Source organism: Euprymna scolopes, chromosome 20 (genome assembly GCF_053919585.1).
Source record: "Euprymna scolopes isolate OS-2025 chromosome 20, ASM5391958v1, whole genome shotgun sequence".
In the NCBI taxonomy this organism is placed as follows: Eukaryota; Metazoa; Mollusca; class Cephalopoda; order Sepiida; family Sepiolidae; genus Euprymna; species Euprymna scolopes.
Genome location: NC_136501.1, coordinates 81,850,649 through 81,866,681, shown reverse-complemented (window position 1 = coordinate 81,866,681; position 16,033 = coordinate 81,850,649). Strand labels below are relative to the sequence as shown.

At 28.4% G+C, this 16,033-nt stretch overlaps 1 protein-coding gene across 6 annotated transcripts in view; it reads right to left on the bottom strand.

Moving 5' to 3' along the window:
* Positions 1–16,033, bottom strand: part of LOC145241494 (protein SCAI-like) — a 404,381-nt gene that overhangs the window by 66,392 nt on the left and 321,956 nt on the right. For all 6 annotated transcript variants that reach the window (XM_080104505.1, XM_080104506.1, XM_080104507.1 and 3 more), the window contains one exon: positions 8,339–8,435. In XM_080104505.1, the coding sequence (XP_079960631.1) occupies positions 8,339–8,435 (97 nt within the window). The remainder of the gene's footprint in view (positions 1–8,338; positions 8,436–16,033) is intronic.

Below are 16,033 nucleotides of genomic sequence, written 5' to 3'. Positions count from 1 at the left end.
AGTTAAGCAACGTTGGGCCTGATCAGTACCGGATGGGTGACCATTTGGGAAGGTTAGGCGCTGTATGTACCTTCTGGGAAGGTTGGGCGTGGGACCAGCACCCTCACCCTGTAAAAATAACACCTCGCTACAAAAGCATCTACAAAAAAAGTTGTAGATGGCCTATGCCTCTCAACAGGCTCAAAGGCTATGGATGGATAGTGAAGAAGCATATTATTTTTTAGATGTAAGTTATACTACTCGAATATTTAACGGGATTTACAGTTTTAATAACTTATGTACGTCACAGGTAAGATATTCTTTGTTTTTTCATATGAGTACTATATTGCACAAGTACCTTATTTCTTGGGTAGGATACTGTGCAAGTATCTTATTTCTAATATAAAGATGAAACTACTCAATGATTTTACATAAGTTTTTCATATGAGTACTATATTGCACAAGTACCTTATTTCTGGGGTAGGATACTGTGCAAGTATCTTATTTCTAATATAAAGATGAAACTACTCGATGATTTTACATAAGTTTTTCATATGGGTACTATACTGCACAAGTACCTTATTTCTTGGGTAGGATACTGTGCAAGTATCTTATTTCTAATATAAAGATGAAACTACTCGATCATTTTACATAAGTTTTTCATATGAGTACTATACTGCACAAGTACCTTATTTCTGGGGTAGGATACTGTGCAAGTATCTTATTTCTAATATAAAGATGAAACTACTCGATGATTTTACATAAGTTTTTCATATGGGTACTATACAGCACAAGTACCTTATTTCTGGGGTAGGATACTGTGCAAGTATCTTATTTCTAATATAAAGATGAAACTACTCGATGATTTTACATAAGTTTTTCATATGAGTACTATACTGCACAAGTACCTTATTTCTGGGGTAGGATACTGTGCAAGTATCTTATTTCTAATATAAAGATGAAACTACTCGATGATTTTACATAAGTTTTTCATATGGGTACTATACAGCACAAGTACCTTATTTCTGGGGTAGGATACTGTGCAAGTATCTTATTTCTAATATAAAGATGAAACTACTCGATCATTTTACATAAGTTTTTCATATGGGTACTATACTGCACAAGTACCTTATTTCTGGGGTAGGATACTGTGCAAGTATCTTATTTCTAATATAAAGATTAAACTACTCGATGATTTTACATAAGTTTTTCATATGAGTACTATACTGCACAAGTACCTTATTTCTGGGGTAGGATACTGTGCAAGTATCTTATTTCTAATATAAAGATGAAACTACTCGATGATTTTACATAAGTTTTTCATATGGGTACTATACAGCACAAGTACCTTATTTCTGGGGTAGGATACTGTGCAAGTATCTTATTTCTAATATAAAGATTAAACTACTCGATGATTTTACATAAGTTTTTCATATGGGTACTATACAGCACAAGTACCTTATTTCTGGGGTAGGATACTGTGCAAGTATCTTATTTCTAATATAAAGATTAAACTACTCGATGATTTTACATAAGTTTTTCATATGAGTACTATACTGCACAAGTACCTTATTTCTGGGGTAGGATACTGTGCAAGTATCTTATTTCTAATATAAAGATGAAACTACTCGATGATTTTACATAAGTTTTTCATATGGGTACTATACAGCACAAGTACCTTATTTCTGGGGTAGGATACTGTGCAAGTATCTTATTTCTAATATAAAGATTAAACTACTCGATGATTTTACATAAGTTTTTCATATGAGTACTATACTGCACAAGTACCTTATTTCTGGGGTAGGATACTGTGCAAGTATCTTATTTCTAATATAAAGATGAAACTACTCGATGATTTTACATAAGTTTTTCATATGGGTACTATACAGCACAAGTACCTTATTTCTGGGGTAGGATACTGTGCAAGTATCTTATTTCTAATATAAAGATTAAACTACTCGATGATTTTACATAAGTTTTTCATATGAGTACTATACTGCACAAGTACCTTATTTCTGGGGTAGGATACTGTGCAAGTATCTTATTTCTAATATAAAGATTAAACTACTCGATGATTTTACATAAGTTTTTCATATGGGTACTATACAGCACAAGTACCTTATTTCTGGGGTAGGATACTGTGCAAGTATCTTATTTCTAATATAAAGATGAAACTACTCGATCATTTTACATAAGTTTTTCATATGGGTACTATACTGCACAAGTACCTTATTTCTGGGGTAGGATACTGTGCAAGTATCTTATTTCTAATATAAAGATTAAACTACTCGATGATTTTACATAAGTTTTTCATATGAGTACTATACTGCACAAGTACCTTATTTCTGGGGTAGGATACTGTGCAAGTATCTTATTTCTAATATAAAGATGAAACTACTCGATGATTTTACATTAGTTTTTCATATGAGTACTATACTGCACAAGTACCTTATTTCTTGGGTAGGATACTGTGCAAGTATCTTATTTCTAATATAAAGATGAAACTACTCGATGATTTTACATAAGTTTTTCATATGGGTACTATACAGCACAAGTACCTTATTTCTGGGGTAGGATACTGTGCAAGTATCTTATTTCTAATATAAAGATGAAACTACTCGATGATTTTACATAAGTTTTTCATATGGGTACTATACTGCACAAGTACCTTATTTCTGGGGTAGGATACTGTGCAAGTATCTTATTTCTAATATAAAGATTAAACTACTCGATGATTTTACATAAGTTTTTCATATGAGTACTATACTGCACAAGTACCTTATTTCTGGGGTAGGATACTGTGCAAGTATCTTATTTCTAATATAAAGATGAAACTACTCGATGATTTTACATAAGTTTTTCATATGGGTACTATACAGCACAAGTACCTTATTTCTGGGGTAGGATACTGTGCAAGTATCTTATTTCTAATATAAAGATGAAACTACTCGATGATTTTACATAAGTTTTTCATATGGGTACTATACTGCACAAGTACCTTATTTCTGGGGTAGGATACTGTGCAAGTATCTTATTTCTAATATAAAGATTAAACTACTCGATGATTTTACATAAGTTTTTCATATGGGTACTATACAGCACAAGTACCTTATTTCTGGGGTAGGATACTGTGCAAGTATCTTATTTCTAATATAAAGATGAAACTACTCGATGATTTTACATAAGTTTTTCATATGGGTACTATACAGCACAAGTACCTTATTTCTGGGGTAGGATACTGTGCAAGTATCTTATTTCTAATATAAAGATGAAACTACTCGATGATTTTACATAAGTTTTTCATATGGGTACTATACAGCACAAGTACCTTATTTCTGGGGTAGGATACTGTGCAAGTATCTTATTTCTAATATAAAGATGAAACTACTCGAGTATTTTACATAAGTTTTTCATATGAGTACTATACTGCACAAGTACCTTATTTCTTGGATAGAATTCCTTGTATATATAAATACTAGTGTTGGGACGATTCCTAATTTTTATACGATTCCGATTCCAGGAAAATATTGATTAACGATTCCGATACCAAGTACGATTCCGATTCCTAGGGAATTATTATTTTGAAATATACCAGGTAGTTTTATACTTATGGTCGGTAGTTCCCAAATATTTTCCCTAACTTTGGAAGAGATATTTTATGTCTACACCGTCGTGTTTTGGTTTAAATAAAATTATTATATAGTAAACTAAACGGAAAAATTAGCAAAGTTTATTTTAGAGAAAATTTATTTTACTTAATTGGAATACAGAAAAAAAAACTCAAAGAAAATGGAATTTATCCTTCACAGAAAAAACAAATAAAATAGAATTTATATAACAGAACAAAAACAAGAAAATTAGAGAATAAATACACACAATTCATTATTTTGGTCCTCATAATAAACAGATTTAATGAATTAAATAAAAAAAATATAGCGGAAGAGAAAGAAAATATATACTAATTAAATATAAAAAAGATAAATATTTAATTTAATAATTTATAAATGAACGTGCGTAATGAAAAAAAAAACAATATACCACGTGACATGGCGCTGTAGATACAAAATAACCTTTCCAAAGTTAACGACCATATATGAGAAATACCATTAATCGGAAGTTTTTGTGTTTTATACCAAAAGGTAGGTATAACGAAAAGTTACAATTAAAGGAATTTCAAAAACGATTTTTTGTTTGGCTATTGATAGTTGTATTTGTGACGGCAGTTCTTCAGACCTCCATAATTCACAAGGAGTAGTTAACACCTATTATTTTTTCTTACTTTTTCATTGCTTTTACACGTTGTTTCTAACGTGAAGAATAAGTTTAGCCAAACTAATTTTGAAATAGGGTATATCAAAGGAACACATATAAAAATGATACCACTATAAAAAAAACAAATGAAATACTAGATAAAATTGAGCAAACATAATTACCAAAATTACAGAAAAAGATTAAAAAAAAAAAAAAATAATGGTGAAGTTTATTTGAACTAATAGAAATGTTAAATAAAAAAATGTCACATTTCAATATTTTTTTAATAATTAAATTCTCAGGGTTGTCGAAATTAAAAATTAAGTGATTTTTTTTTTATTAGACTTCTTTCGAAGCTTGTTACCTTGAAAAATACATTTAAAACCCTGTTTTTTTTAAAATAAATTGAAAAATAAACGCAATTAAAAAAATTTAATTGATAATTGAAACTTTAAAAACATATTAAACATTGAAAAATTACTTATCTCACAAATTAACGTCCAATAAAGTATATCCAGTCTTCATACAGGAATTCGGTTATAATAAATATATCTTTCCCAAACTTAAAAATTAAATCTATTTTTTTATTTTTATTTTTTTTTTTTTGGAGAGAGAGAGTGCTTTAAAATCGCCGGAGAGTGCCGCCTAAAATTTTAAAGAAGTAAATTTTAGGAGTTTAGTGCCTTTCAAAGACGATTATCATAATTTATTATCATCATTTAATTTCCTTTTTTTCCTCCCCCCACACCTTTCCACGTGGTTCAGTAGTTAACCAGTGCTCCTGTTGCTGTCAGTCAGCTATCTTTACCTAAGTTTTAATTTCTAGTTAAAAGAATTTTTCATGAATAGAATCAGCATTTTGAAAAATTATTTTTTTAGTTGTATATATTGTATTTACTCTTTGAAGTTAAGGAGGGTTAAAAAAATTGGTGACACCTAGATGGTGACGTAGGCAAAAAAAAAAAAGACACTGCGATTTCGACCTTCACTAATAAAACTGCTCTGAGTGACTAGTTGGTAATTTTTTGTTCCTTTTCTTTTTTATTTTGCTCGTCCAATTTATTTGGATGCTTCATAGTTAAATGTTTTAACATGTTGGTTGTGGTCATGTTAGATGGTTTTATTCCTCGCGATATTTTAATTTGACAGACTTTGCAAATGGCTTTCAACTCATCATCTTCATCAACTTCAAAAAGTTTCCATGCAAGACTTTTTTTGGACTTTGGGCCATATTAGAAAATTCAGTTTATCTGTAAACAAATAATTTACTATTAAATTTTGTTTTAAAGCTAGTCACTTATTTGGATAATTAATTGAAAATAATCCGCTAAAAAAGACAAAAAGAAAAAAATATAAAGGGATGGGGCGGTAAATTGTACCAACCGGTAGTTAACAAAAAAAACTTATAGAATTTAATTTTTGAAACCAATGTATAAAAGTTTACATAATGAAATGTAAATATGCATTTTCTTTTGAATTTTTTTTTTTGGTTGACTGTGTTCAATTCACACATGCGGTTCAATATTGCTAAACTATAAGTCTTAAGTAAAATTCTATTTATAAATACTTTTTAAAATGAAATTATTTAATTAATCGTAAATATTATTTAGACATAAAAATTAATTGATTACAAAACCTTTTAAAAATATATATATTAATTTCTTTTTCGTTCGGCAAAAAACTGTGCAAAACACTTTTAATTTTCAATTTAAAATTCTAGAAAAAAGATTATATTATTCTGCTTTTAATATAATCAAATTCAGGGTTTTATCTTTCTGGAGAAAAAAAAAAAATAATGGATTTTATTTCAATGAAATTAAAAAAAAAAAAAAACTTGACTGAATTGAATTAATTACCCTTAAATTAACGAAGGGGTTATTTAATAACTTTAGGTTTGGAAGAGATAGGTATGGGGTCGATTTTTTTGAAACTTCAAAAGAAGCCGACCACTGTCAAAACTTTGCGAAATAATACGTGATCAATTTCATTTTAGAGATATTTCTTTCAAAAGCCTCCTTTTAAAAAAAGAAGAAAAAAAAGTATATTGTTCTATTAAACCTTTTACTGTTTAAATAATTTGACTTTGCTCGTTTTATTTTAAGAAAATATAAGTTGAAAAAGCATTTTCATTCAGTATTAGAAGATTTGTCAGTAAAAAAAAAAACAATCGCAAAAAAGATAAGCGTTTTTTTTATTTTTACTCGCAATAAAGAGCCCTGCATACTTCTTTTCAAGTTAACTCTTATGTAGTTTTGATTACAATAGATCTGAATGAATGAACCTTGTAAGGGAGGGGCACTAAGCATTGCCCTGTTAATAATGAATTTCTTTGGTTTCTTTTTATAACATGCTACATTTCTCTCTTGCGGTTAGAAATATCAGGAAATTTTTTTCTTTTTTTCAACATCAGACTAAAAGAATCGTAATGAAGGAATCGGAAAATTAAGGTATTTTTTAACGATGCGATTCCGATTCCGATACCTCCCAAAATACACGATTCTTACGATTAACGATTCCGATTCATCGTCCCACCACTACTAAATACATTAACAAAGTAAGTGAACATTGTATGTGATTTTTGGAATATGATATCTATAGGCATATACAAACATATACATTACATATAATTCATAATGATCAGTTAATCAGTTTTGGAGTTGATCCAAGACACAAAAAGATATAATCATATATACATAATTAAAATTAATAATGATCGGTTAATTAGTTTAGGAGTGAATCCAATACATACATGTATACAAACATATACACATCTTTAAAATTCATAATGATCGGTTAATTAGTTTAGGAGTGAATGTAATATGTAGAAATATATAAACACACATAATTAAAATTCATAATGATCGGTTAATTAGTTTTGGAGTGAAGCCAATAATAGAAATACGTAATCATATACACATCTTAAAATTAATAATGATCTGTTCATTAGTTGAAGAGTGAATCCAATACATGCAAATATACAGACATATATACATAAATAAAATTAATAATGATCGGTTAATTACTTTAGGAGTGAATCCAATGCACAGAAATATATAATCATATACACATAATTAAAATTAATAATGATCTGTTAATTAATTTAGGAGCAAATCAAATACATACAAATATACAGACATATACACATAATTAAAATTTATAATGATCGGTTAAATAGTTTAGGAATGAATTCAATACAAAATTCCATTACTGGATCTATTTACGTGATTATTGGAATGTAACAAATAAGCTGATATATAATATATCCTATATATTTGGAATATGACATTTTCGTTATATACATTTTTCTGTATTTTTTTTACATAAAAGTGTTCTTTTATAATTATTACATAACATTTAAAAGTCCAGACTATCGGAATGTAATAAAAAATAAATAAATAAATAAATAAATAAAAAGAAAGAAAGAAATGGTGGAGCTCGAACCCGCAACACTGCACCAAATAGACAACTGCTTTCATACACTTTTAAATTTACTAAATAAATTAATCTCTATTACAGATCGTGTACATGCGCAAACGACGCCATTGTCGCTATGCTCGTTAAGTTGTCATTTTTTTCAAGTTTGAACCCCCTTTTTTGGAATCCCTTAGCAATTGTTTTAATCAATTAATCACCCTTAATAAAATTCTGCACCCTATATGCAATCTTTTGAGCTACTGCACGCTGTCAAACAACCATCTGTCTAGGAGGAGATACAATTTAAAAACGGAGACAGACACATACACATAGTGAGATTTATATATTAAATTAATGTATTTAAATTCTATTGTATTTATGAATGTATTTAAATCATATTTTATGTATGAATATACTTTAATCTAATTGTATTCATGAATGCAATTAATTCATATTGTGCTCATGAATGTATTTAAATCGTATTGTATTTATGAATGTACATTGTATTCATAAATATACTTAAATCATATTGTATGCTTCCAAGTTTAAATAACAAAAATATTCAGCATATGCTTAAAAAAAAAAAACTTCGAAAAGTCAAGTGTAGCTCTCATAACAACGCAAACTGATCAATATAATCAACGGAGAATACTTTTTAATGATTCAGTTTCTCTCAAAAGACAAAACTACTTACCCTTACAAGGTCACGCACAAGCTTCATCTTTTTCAATAATAAACATACAACAATGAAACGTGCATAGTATCGTAGTTTCTTCACCATCAAATCTGGCCTGAAGAGAAAAAAAAAGTTACTTATGAAATTATGCAGCAAGAATCCTGAAAATCAAATGATCTTCACTTTAAATTGTTTTTTTTTTTTATAAATCATTGTATCATAACTGATAATTAACGATATGATTCAAATGTAAATTTTTTTCATCAATTGCCAGAATATATATACATTTTTACATTCCAAAGCCAAATATGCATTCATATTTTTCTTTTATAATATATTATTTTGTCTTACACGTATTTTGTTGAATAGCACACGAACACCAAATGATGAGTTGTTTGATGTTCATAAGTCATTCCTTATTATTATATATTTCATAATTCTGCTCCTCTTATTGAGCTGACTTGATTTCTAATTGCACATTGTTACAAAGAGAAGAAATTGCTTTCACTCCTAAGAATATAGGCATTCTTAATCACAAGACTTTGGATTTAAACTCAAGCAGTTCACAAATTCATGCTAAAAAGGATAACAATACTTCTGGAAAACATACTTGGATTATTCTATGCAAAATATTTCCTACAAAATAAACTTCTCAATACGGTAAAAAACATAAAAATTAAAAAGAAATATAATTACGTTGAACAATATTAATAAAACCTTCAATAAAATAAAGAGGAATCTTAAAATAAAAGTACCAGCAAATAAAATCTGAACACATATTGTATACTTTTGAGACATACAATATAGTGTTGGGATTATTCCTAATTTTTTTCTGATTCCGATTCCAGGAAAATGTTGATTAACGATTCCAATACCAAGTACAATTCCGATTCCAATGGAATTGTTGTTTTGAAATATACCATTATATAATCGAAAGTTTTTGTGTAGTGAAAAAATTTAGTACAGCGAAAAAGTGGAAATATAATTAAGGGAATTTCGAAAACTATTTGATTTTTTTCGTAAAATTTCTTTCATTGAAGATAAAAGTCAAAACAAATATTTTAACCATGAATTAAACATGCACCATGAAATTAATAACAATCAATTTCAGGAGTTATTTTATATACAAATACAAGTAGCCCCGATGCAGCCTGATGGCTGCATATTGTGAAAGAAAAGCGAGTAAGTACAGTATATTTACACAACCAATATTTACGAAACTAAAGTTAGTAATTACTTATTTTTTTCGTCGGTTCTCCTGTAGGAGATGTCTCCTTGAACTACTTTAACAAAAACAAATATTGTATTTTCAACCAATATTAACGAAAAAAAGAATATGAAATACATGGGTAAAAGTATTATTTTATTTAATGACCGGTGGTCTAAACTGACCACCCTGGTCAAATCAGAGAAAGTCCCTTTTTTTGTTTTTTAATCAGACAGAGAAAATGGAAGTAAACAAAAAAAAATCTTGTATTTTTCAATCAATATTAAACAAAACTTTTTTTTACTTTCTTTCGATTTTTTTTTTGTTGCAAATCAGAGAAAGTCCTATTTTTTTTGTTTTGTTAATCAGACGGAGAAAATAGAAGTAATATTTTTTTTAAATAAAAAAATCTTGTATTTTTCAACCAATATTAATCGTTGACTGCTGCTGCTACTCCCACCGATTTAATGCCTCTCACCACCACTTTGCCTAACGGCTGCTGATGCTACTCCCACCAATTTAACTCCTATCACCACTACTATTTTTGTCTCTGCTGCTACTCCCACCGATTTAACTCTTATCACCACTACTACTTTGCATTTCTTTGCATTTATTTTGCATTTCCATACACCAAACATGGATAAAAATACCACTAAAACATCTGCTGGGTCATAAGCTTCATTTTGGTACCTAAATTGCCTGGGTGGGTTGCCTGTAGGCTGACTTAAACCGCGTTACACACACACAGACACACCCACGGACAGACAGAACAGAAATTTATAATAGGATTAAAAAATATAAAGAAAAAGTAAGTCATGATTAATTCAATAAAGATACAATAACATTAAATTTCAAGAGAAATAACATGCTTTGTTTATTTAAATTTTGATATTCATTTTTTTGTTTTATTTCTCTTTAAAATTTAACAGCTTCAATCACTTTTTGCAGCTTCAATCACTAACTGATTTTTATTCCACTTTCCACTTTATTTTTTATTCCACTTTCTAGAATATTCTTATTTCTAAATGAAATGTAAAAATAACTAAATCTTTGATTAAATTTTTAGCCTTTTATATTCAATCATCTCAAAGTATTCCTATTTATTTAACTTTTTAAAAACTATTTTTAACAATAATAATATTTTTTAAATCTAAATAAATTGGTTTATTTCTATATTTATTTTTATTATATAATTATATACTTATCGTCCTTTAATGTTTATTCTTATTTAATGTCTTAATTTACCTTTTTATTTCTATATAAAAAAGTAAATTTTTGGTAATTGTTTATTTCTATTGTTAAATAAAAGTTATTTATTGAATTTTCCAAATCGCCTCTGCCTTAATGCTGTTTCTGACAACCTTTTTATTTTTATTTTTTGTTAGGGGTTGGGAAACATTTACCTATGCTCACATTACGACTGTGATACCAGGCATCGGTGAATGTCGACCAAGCCCCTACAGTCCTGAGTGCCTAGATAGTTTACAAAGTTAAGGTTCAAAGGATTTTAAAAAAAAAAAGTTAAACTTTTTTCTTTTTTAATAAATTTTTCACTTTTTTCTTGTGCAAAGAAATTCCAAAAGGAATGTTTAATTGCTTCATTCGCAGAATATTTTGATGAAATGTAAATTTTTAATAATAATGCTATTTTTTAAATAGAAATAAACTGGTTTATTTCTATATTTATTCTTATATAATTTCTATATTTATTCTTATATAATTATATACTTTAATGGTTATTCTTATTTAATGTTTTAATTTACCTCATAAATTTTTAGCAGCAGTAATCTCACTTCAAACAAACAGTTCAACTTAAAAATAGAAGAGAATCATAATGAAAGAATCGTAAATCTAAGGTATTTTTTAACGATGCGATTCCGATTCCCTCCAAATACACAATTTTTACGATTAACGATTCCGATTCATTGTCTCACCACTAATACAATAAATTAATTCTAAAAGAAATACAACAAAAAAAAAATACCACGAATGATAAGACTTAGACAATATAAATTCTGCCACCCTAGAAATTTGTTCCAATTCAAAGATAATTAAAAACATAGGAATTTATAACCCCCAAAAGCTCAAAATTTGATTTGAAGGACCATAAAATTAACTTTAACTCTTTCGTCCAATTAATATCCTTTATATACCTGATATTGGAATAATAAGCAAAACAATATTAGACCAAATTATTCCAGCAATAAAATTGAAGACTTACCACAAATTACAAAATTTTTCAAATGAGGTCATTTTTTGGTTTGAAAATTACAAACAATAGCAAATTTTTGCTTGATATTGACTTATACAACCCTTCGATATCTCTTCTATTAGATAAGGCTCTTAACATGGCTAAAATTGAGACTTATGTAACCAACTTAGAAATAACTAGGCGAGCAAGATGAACATAAATTTCATATAATAATAAACCAAGGAGAATCAAGTAAATAATTCTGATGTTGCTATGAGGTCGCCAGACTCGACAGAAGTTTAGCTAGATCAGGTTACAAAGATAAAATCAATTGTAATAAATCAAAAATTAAATTAAATGAAACCAAAATATATCTTTGATTTAACTAATATGGCTGCATATCATACAATAGGGCTATCATCTAGTACAAGCAACAAAACTAAGAAAAATAGGAGACGATCAGCAATATGGTTTAATCCACCTTATAGTAAGCACATCCTCTCGAATATTTCAAAAATCTTTTAAAGCAATATTGATAGGAACTTTCCTAAAGATAGATTGGGTAAACTAATAAAAATACTATTAGATTATCATTCTCTACTACTAAAAATCTAGCAGCATTTTTAGAATTTAGAGGGATAGCATGTTACAGCTTAAAAATATGTGTGTGTATGCATGTATGTGTAATTGTATGTATGCACATATCTATATGCATGTATGGCTGTATGTGCACACACACATATATATATGTATGTATATAAGTATAGGTTCGGTTTTTATTCATGTATACACAGCAGAATCAGATACTTAAGAAGATACATATATAAATATATATAAATATGATATAATACACATATAAATATATAAAAAAGATACATGATATTATGCATTTGACATAATTACATGATTTTCTCCTATTGAAAAAATATATAATGTATGAAGTGTATCGATGAATGCATATAATAGAAATCCTAATCTATAATTATTTTAGTTTATAATTAATTGAATTATTAGATGATAACTTGGATTTAAAATATTAGATCTAAGGGACACAACTCTAAGCAGATTTGATTGACTATTAATATTTAATATTTGAAAGGGAAATATTGAATTTATCGACGGCTAACCATGAATTGATGAACTGATTTGTGTCAAATAACTAAGTAATAATATATAATGCATCTATATAATAATATATTAATGCATCCTTGTGGGACTAAAAATATTTCAGTCTTTTTTCCTGAGACGTCCCAATTATATCTTGAATAAGTAAATTTTTTATAAATCATATAACTAACAATTTCCATATTTTTACCAGCTTTTATTTTCTTTAACCCCTCCCCCCAAATCTGGAACTGTTTTTTTTTTTTTTACAGAGGAACATATTAACTGTCTCTGATGAGTTGTTTAGTGTTTCTATGCTATTCAACCAAACATGTGTAAGAAAAAATAAAATATTATGAAATAAAAAATGTAAATTTAAATGCCGCTTAGTGGTGCTCGGTCGTATAATGTGTTTAAACATGATATTCTAATTTATGCAGATTGCGCATGTATTATTATAGAATCAATCCTCTATTGATTATTATATATTACGAGGACTAATTTGCCCAGTGGACTAATTCATAAAAAAAATAAAAAATAATAAAAAGTAATGTCGTTCATCAACTTCCATCTGTGTTTGTTTACAGTATCACGTCAGTTGATATTTGGGCTTGATGATGAATGTACTGGAAAAGTCACTTCTGATTAATGTTTTTTTTTTAATAGGAAATGATTTGCTGGGATTTTATTATTTCCCTTGGCCGGTGTAACGTAGAATATTCTCCTGTAAAAATTCATGGATTTTAAAAACTAAAATTCATTTTATATTTACTCCAAAAATTGCATTAAAAAAAGAAAAAGACAATAAATTAGCATGGTTTGGTTTATCTTTTAAATCAAACTTAGAGAAAAATCTGTTGGATAATTTAGTTAGAAATTGATTTCTAAATAATAATAATAATATTATCATTTCAACACAGCCCATATTCTGCATAAATATCAAAAACTGATTAATGAATTTTGGGTTCTTATTTAGAATTCGAATTTTAAAAAAATACAGAAAATGCAAATAAATCTTTATGATGTATATGCTCATCATAGAACGAAGATGTCATGTTCCCAAAATTCATGTAAATTGATAAAGTTGTATTTTAAAATCAAATTTTATGATAAGTGAGACAGGAGAGCTGGGACCCACAATTTTATTTTGCTAAAAAATCGTAAATTCTGTTTTTTTTTTAATAAAAGAAAAAGAAAAACTACTTGATCAATTTATGTAATTTTTCAATGACATCTTCGTTCTGTAACAAGTGCATACATCATAAAGATTTTTCAGTATTCTTTTTTTAAAAAAAGAACCGAGTTTTTTTAAACTTGTTCATACAAAATATTCAAACCTATGTTTATTCTATATAGACACTTTTAATTTACACGTTTTTTTCCTATGGAAACATGTTTGGTTTATACTATTGAACAAGAATAAACATTCATTTTTAAAATATTATATAAAAAAAACTTCCTCACAGAAATATTAAACTTGAAACATTCTTTTTATACAAAAAAAAGTTTTAATGTAATTTCATAAATTTAAAAGAAAGAAATGAACAAGTTATAGTTAAGACTAAACTCTATACCTATTATCAAAAACTAAAGAGCTCTCCAAAATATACGAATAATACTGTGAAAATTTTCATTTATTAAGAGAAAAGACTGGAAAAAATACTCATGTAAAAATTATTTGTTTAACAGATTTAAAAACTAAAATTAAAATAATTTTCAATCTTCTGACCAAAAATTCAATTTCTTTTTTCTTTTTTTAGATCCTCATAAGAAAATATACTATTAAAAGATAAATAATTCAACATTGTTTGTGTGAAAAATAATAGTAAAAAACAATCTCATTTAAAAATTATTTGAAAACGGGTGCATTTTTAAATTAAAATTCAAGTGACGTGTGAATTAGTAATTAAATACATTCAACAAATATAAAACTTCACTGCAGTATTTTCCTGGTAAAAAATACACCTTTTTAATTGCATCTGTTTAAATGTAAAATAATTTTTAAACTTTCGGTAAACAAAATACAGTAACTTTTGGACTAGTTTTATGTATCTCGCGGTAATTTCTTTGAGATTTGAAAAAGAAATTAACTATCCTTCGTAATAGTCAGTTGTTCTTAATATATTAGAATCACCTTTGCATTCCCTTTTTATCTGTGAATGAATGGGTAAATATTTATTCGATTTCTTCCAACATGTTAGCATGGAATAAAATGATGCAGAAATCTTGTTTTCCCGACTGCTGAAAACCGCCTCTGTGGTACCAGTCTTCAAGAATTCTGGTGAAAGAACTGACCCACAAAATTATCGCCCCATTAGCCTCCTCCCGCTTTTCGCCAAAATATTTGAGTCCTAAGTTAATCAAGCCCTAGTCCAGCACCTAACAACTGCTAAACTCCTGACTGACAAACAATATGGATTCAGGCAAGCCCGTTCAACAGCAGATATCTTAACTGTAGTTTCTGAACGTATATATCGTTCATTGGATAAAACAGGGGAGGGTAGAGCGGTGGCCCTTGATATATCTAAGGCTTTTGACAGGGTATGGCACGATGGTCTTCTAAGGAAAATTAGATCATATGGAATCACTGGAAGAATTCATAATGTAATTAAATCCTTCGTAAGTAATAGAAAAATCAAAGTTGTCCTCGACGGTCGTACATCCAAACAATATGACATAAATGCGGGAGTACCTCAGGGGTCTATCCTTGGACCTCTATTATTCCTGATATTCATAAATGACCTCCCTGATAAAATTGTTTCGGAGATGGGTATATTTGCCGATGACACCACTCTCTATAACAGATATGAGGGGAAAACAAATGAACACATATCCAAGGAAATGGCAGAAACTCTAGAGGATGACCTCCAATCCGTAGTGGAATGGGGACAAAAATGGTTAGTCATATTCAATGCTGCTAAGACTAAGCTTGTTTCCTTCAATAACTACAAGAAACCTTCTCTACCACCAATAGCAATGGCCAAGAACACATTGCCTGAAAGTACTTCTTTTAAACTCCTCGGCCTAACGTTTACAGGGAATATGAACTGGAATAGATACATTGAGAGCATTGCCAAGGCTGCTGCAAGGAAGGTTGGCTCTCTCTACCGTGCTAGAAAACTACTTATGCCTGACAGTATCCTATACCTCTATAAGGCAACCATTCGCCCATGTATGGAGTACTGTTGTCACATCTGGGCTGGTGCATCTG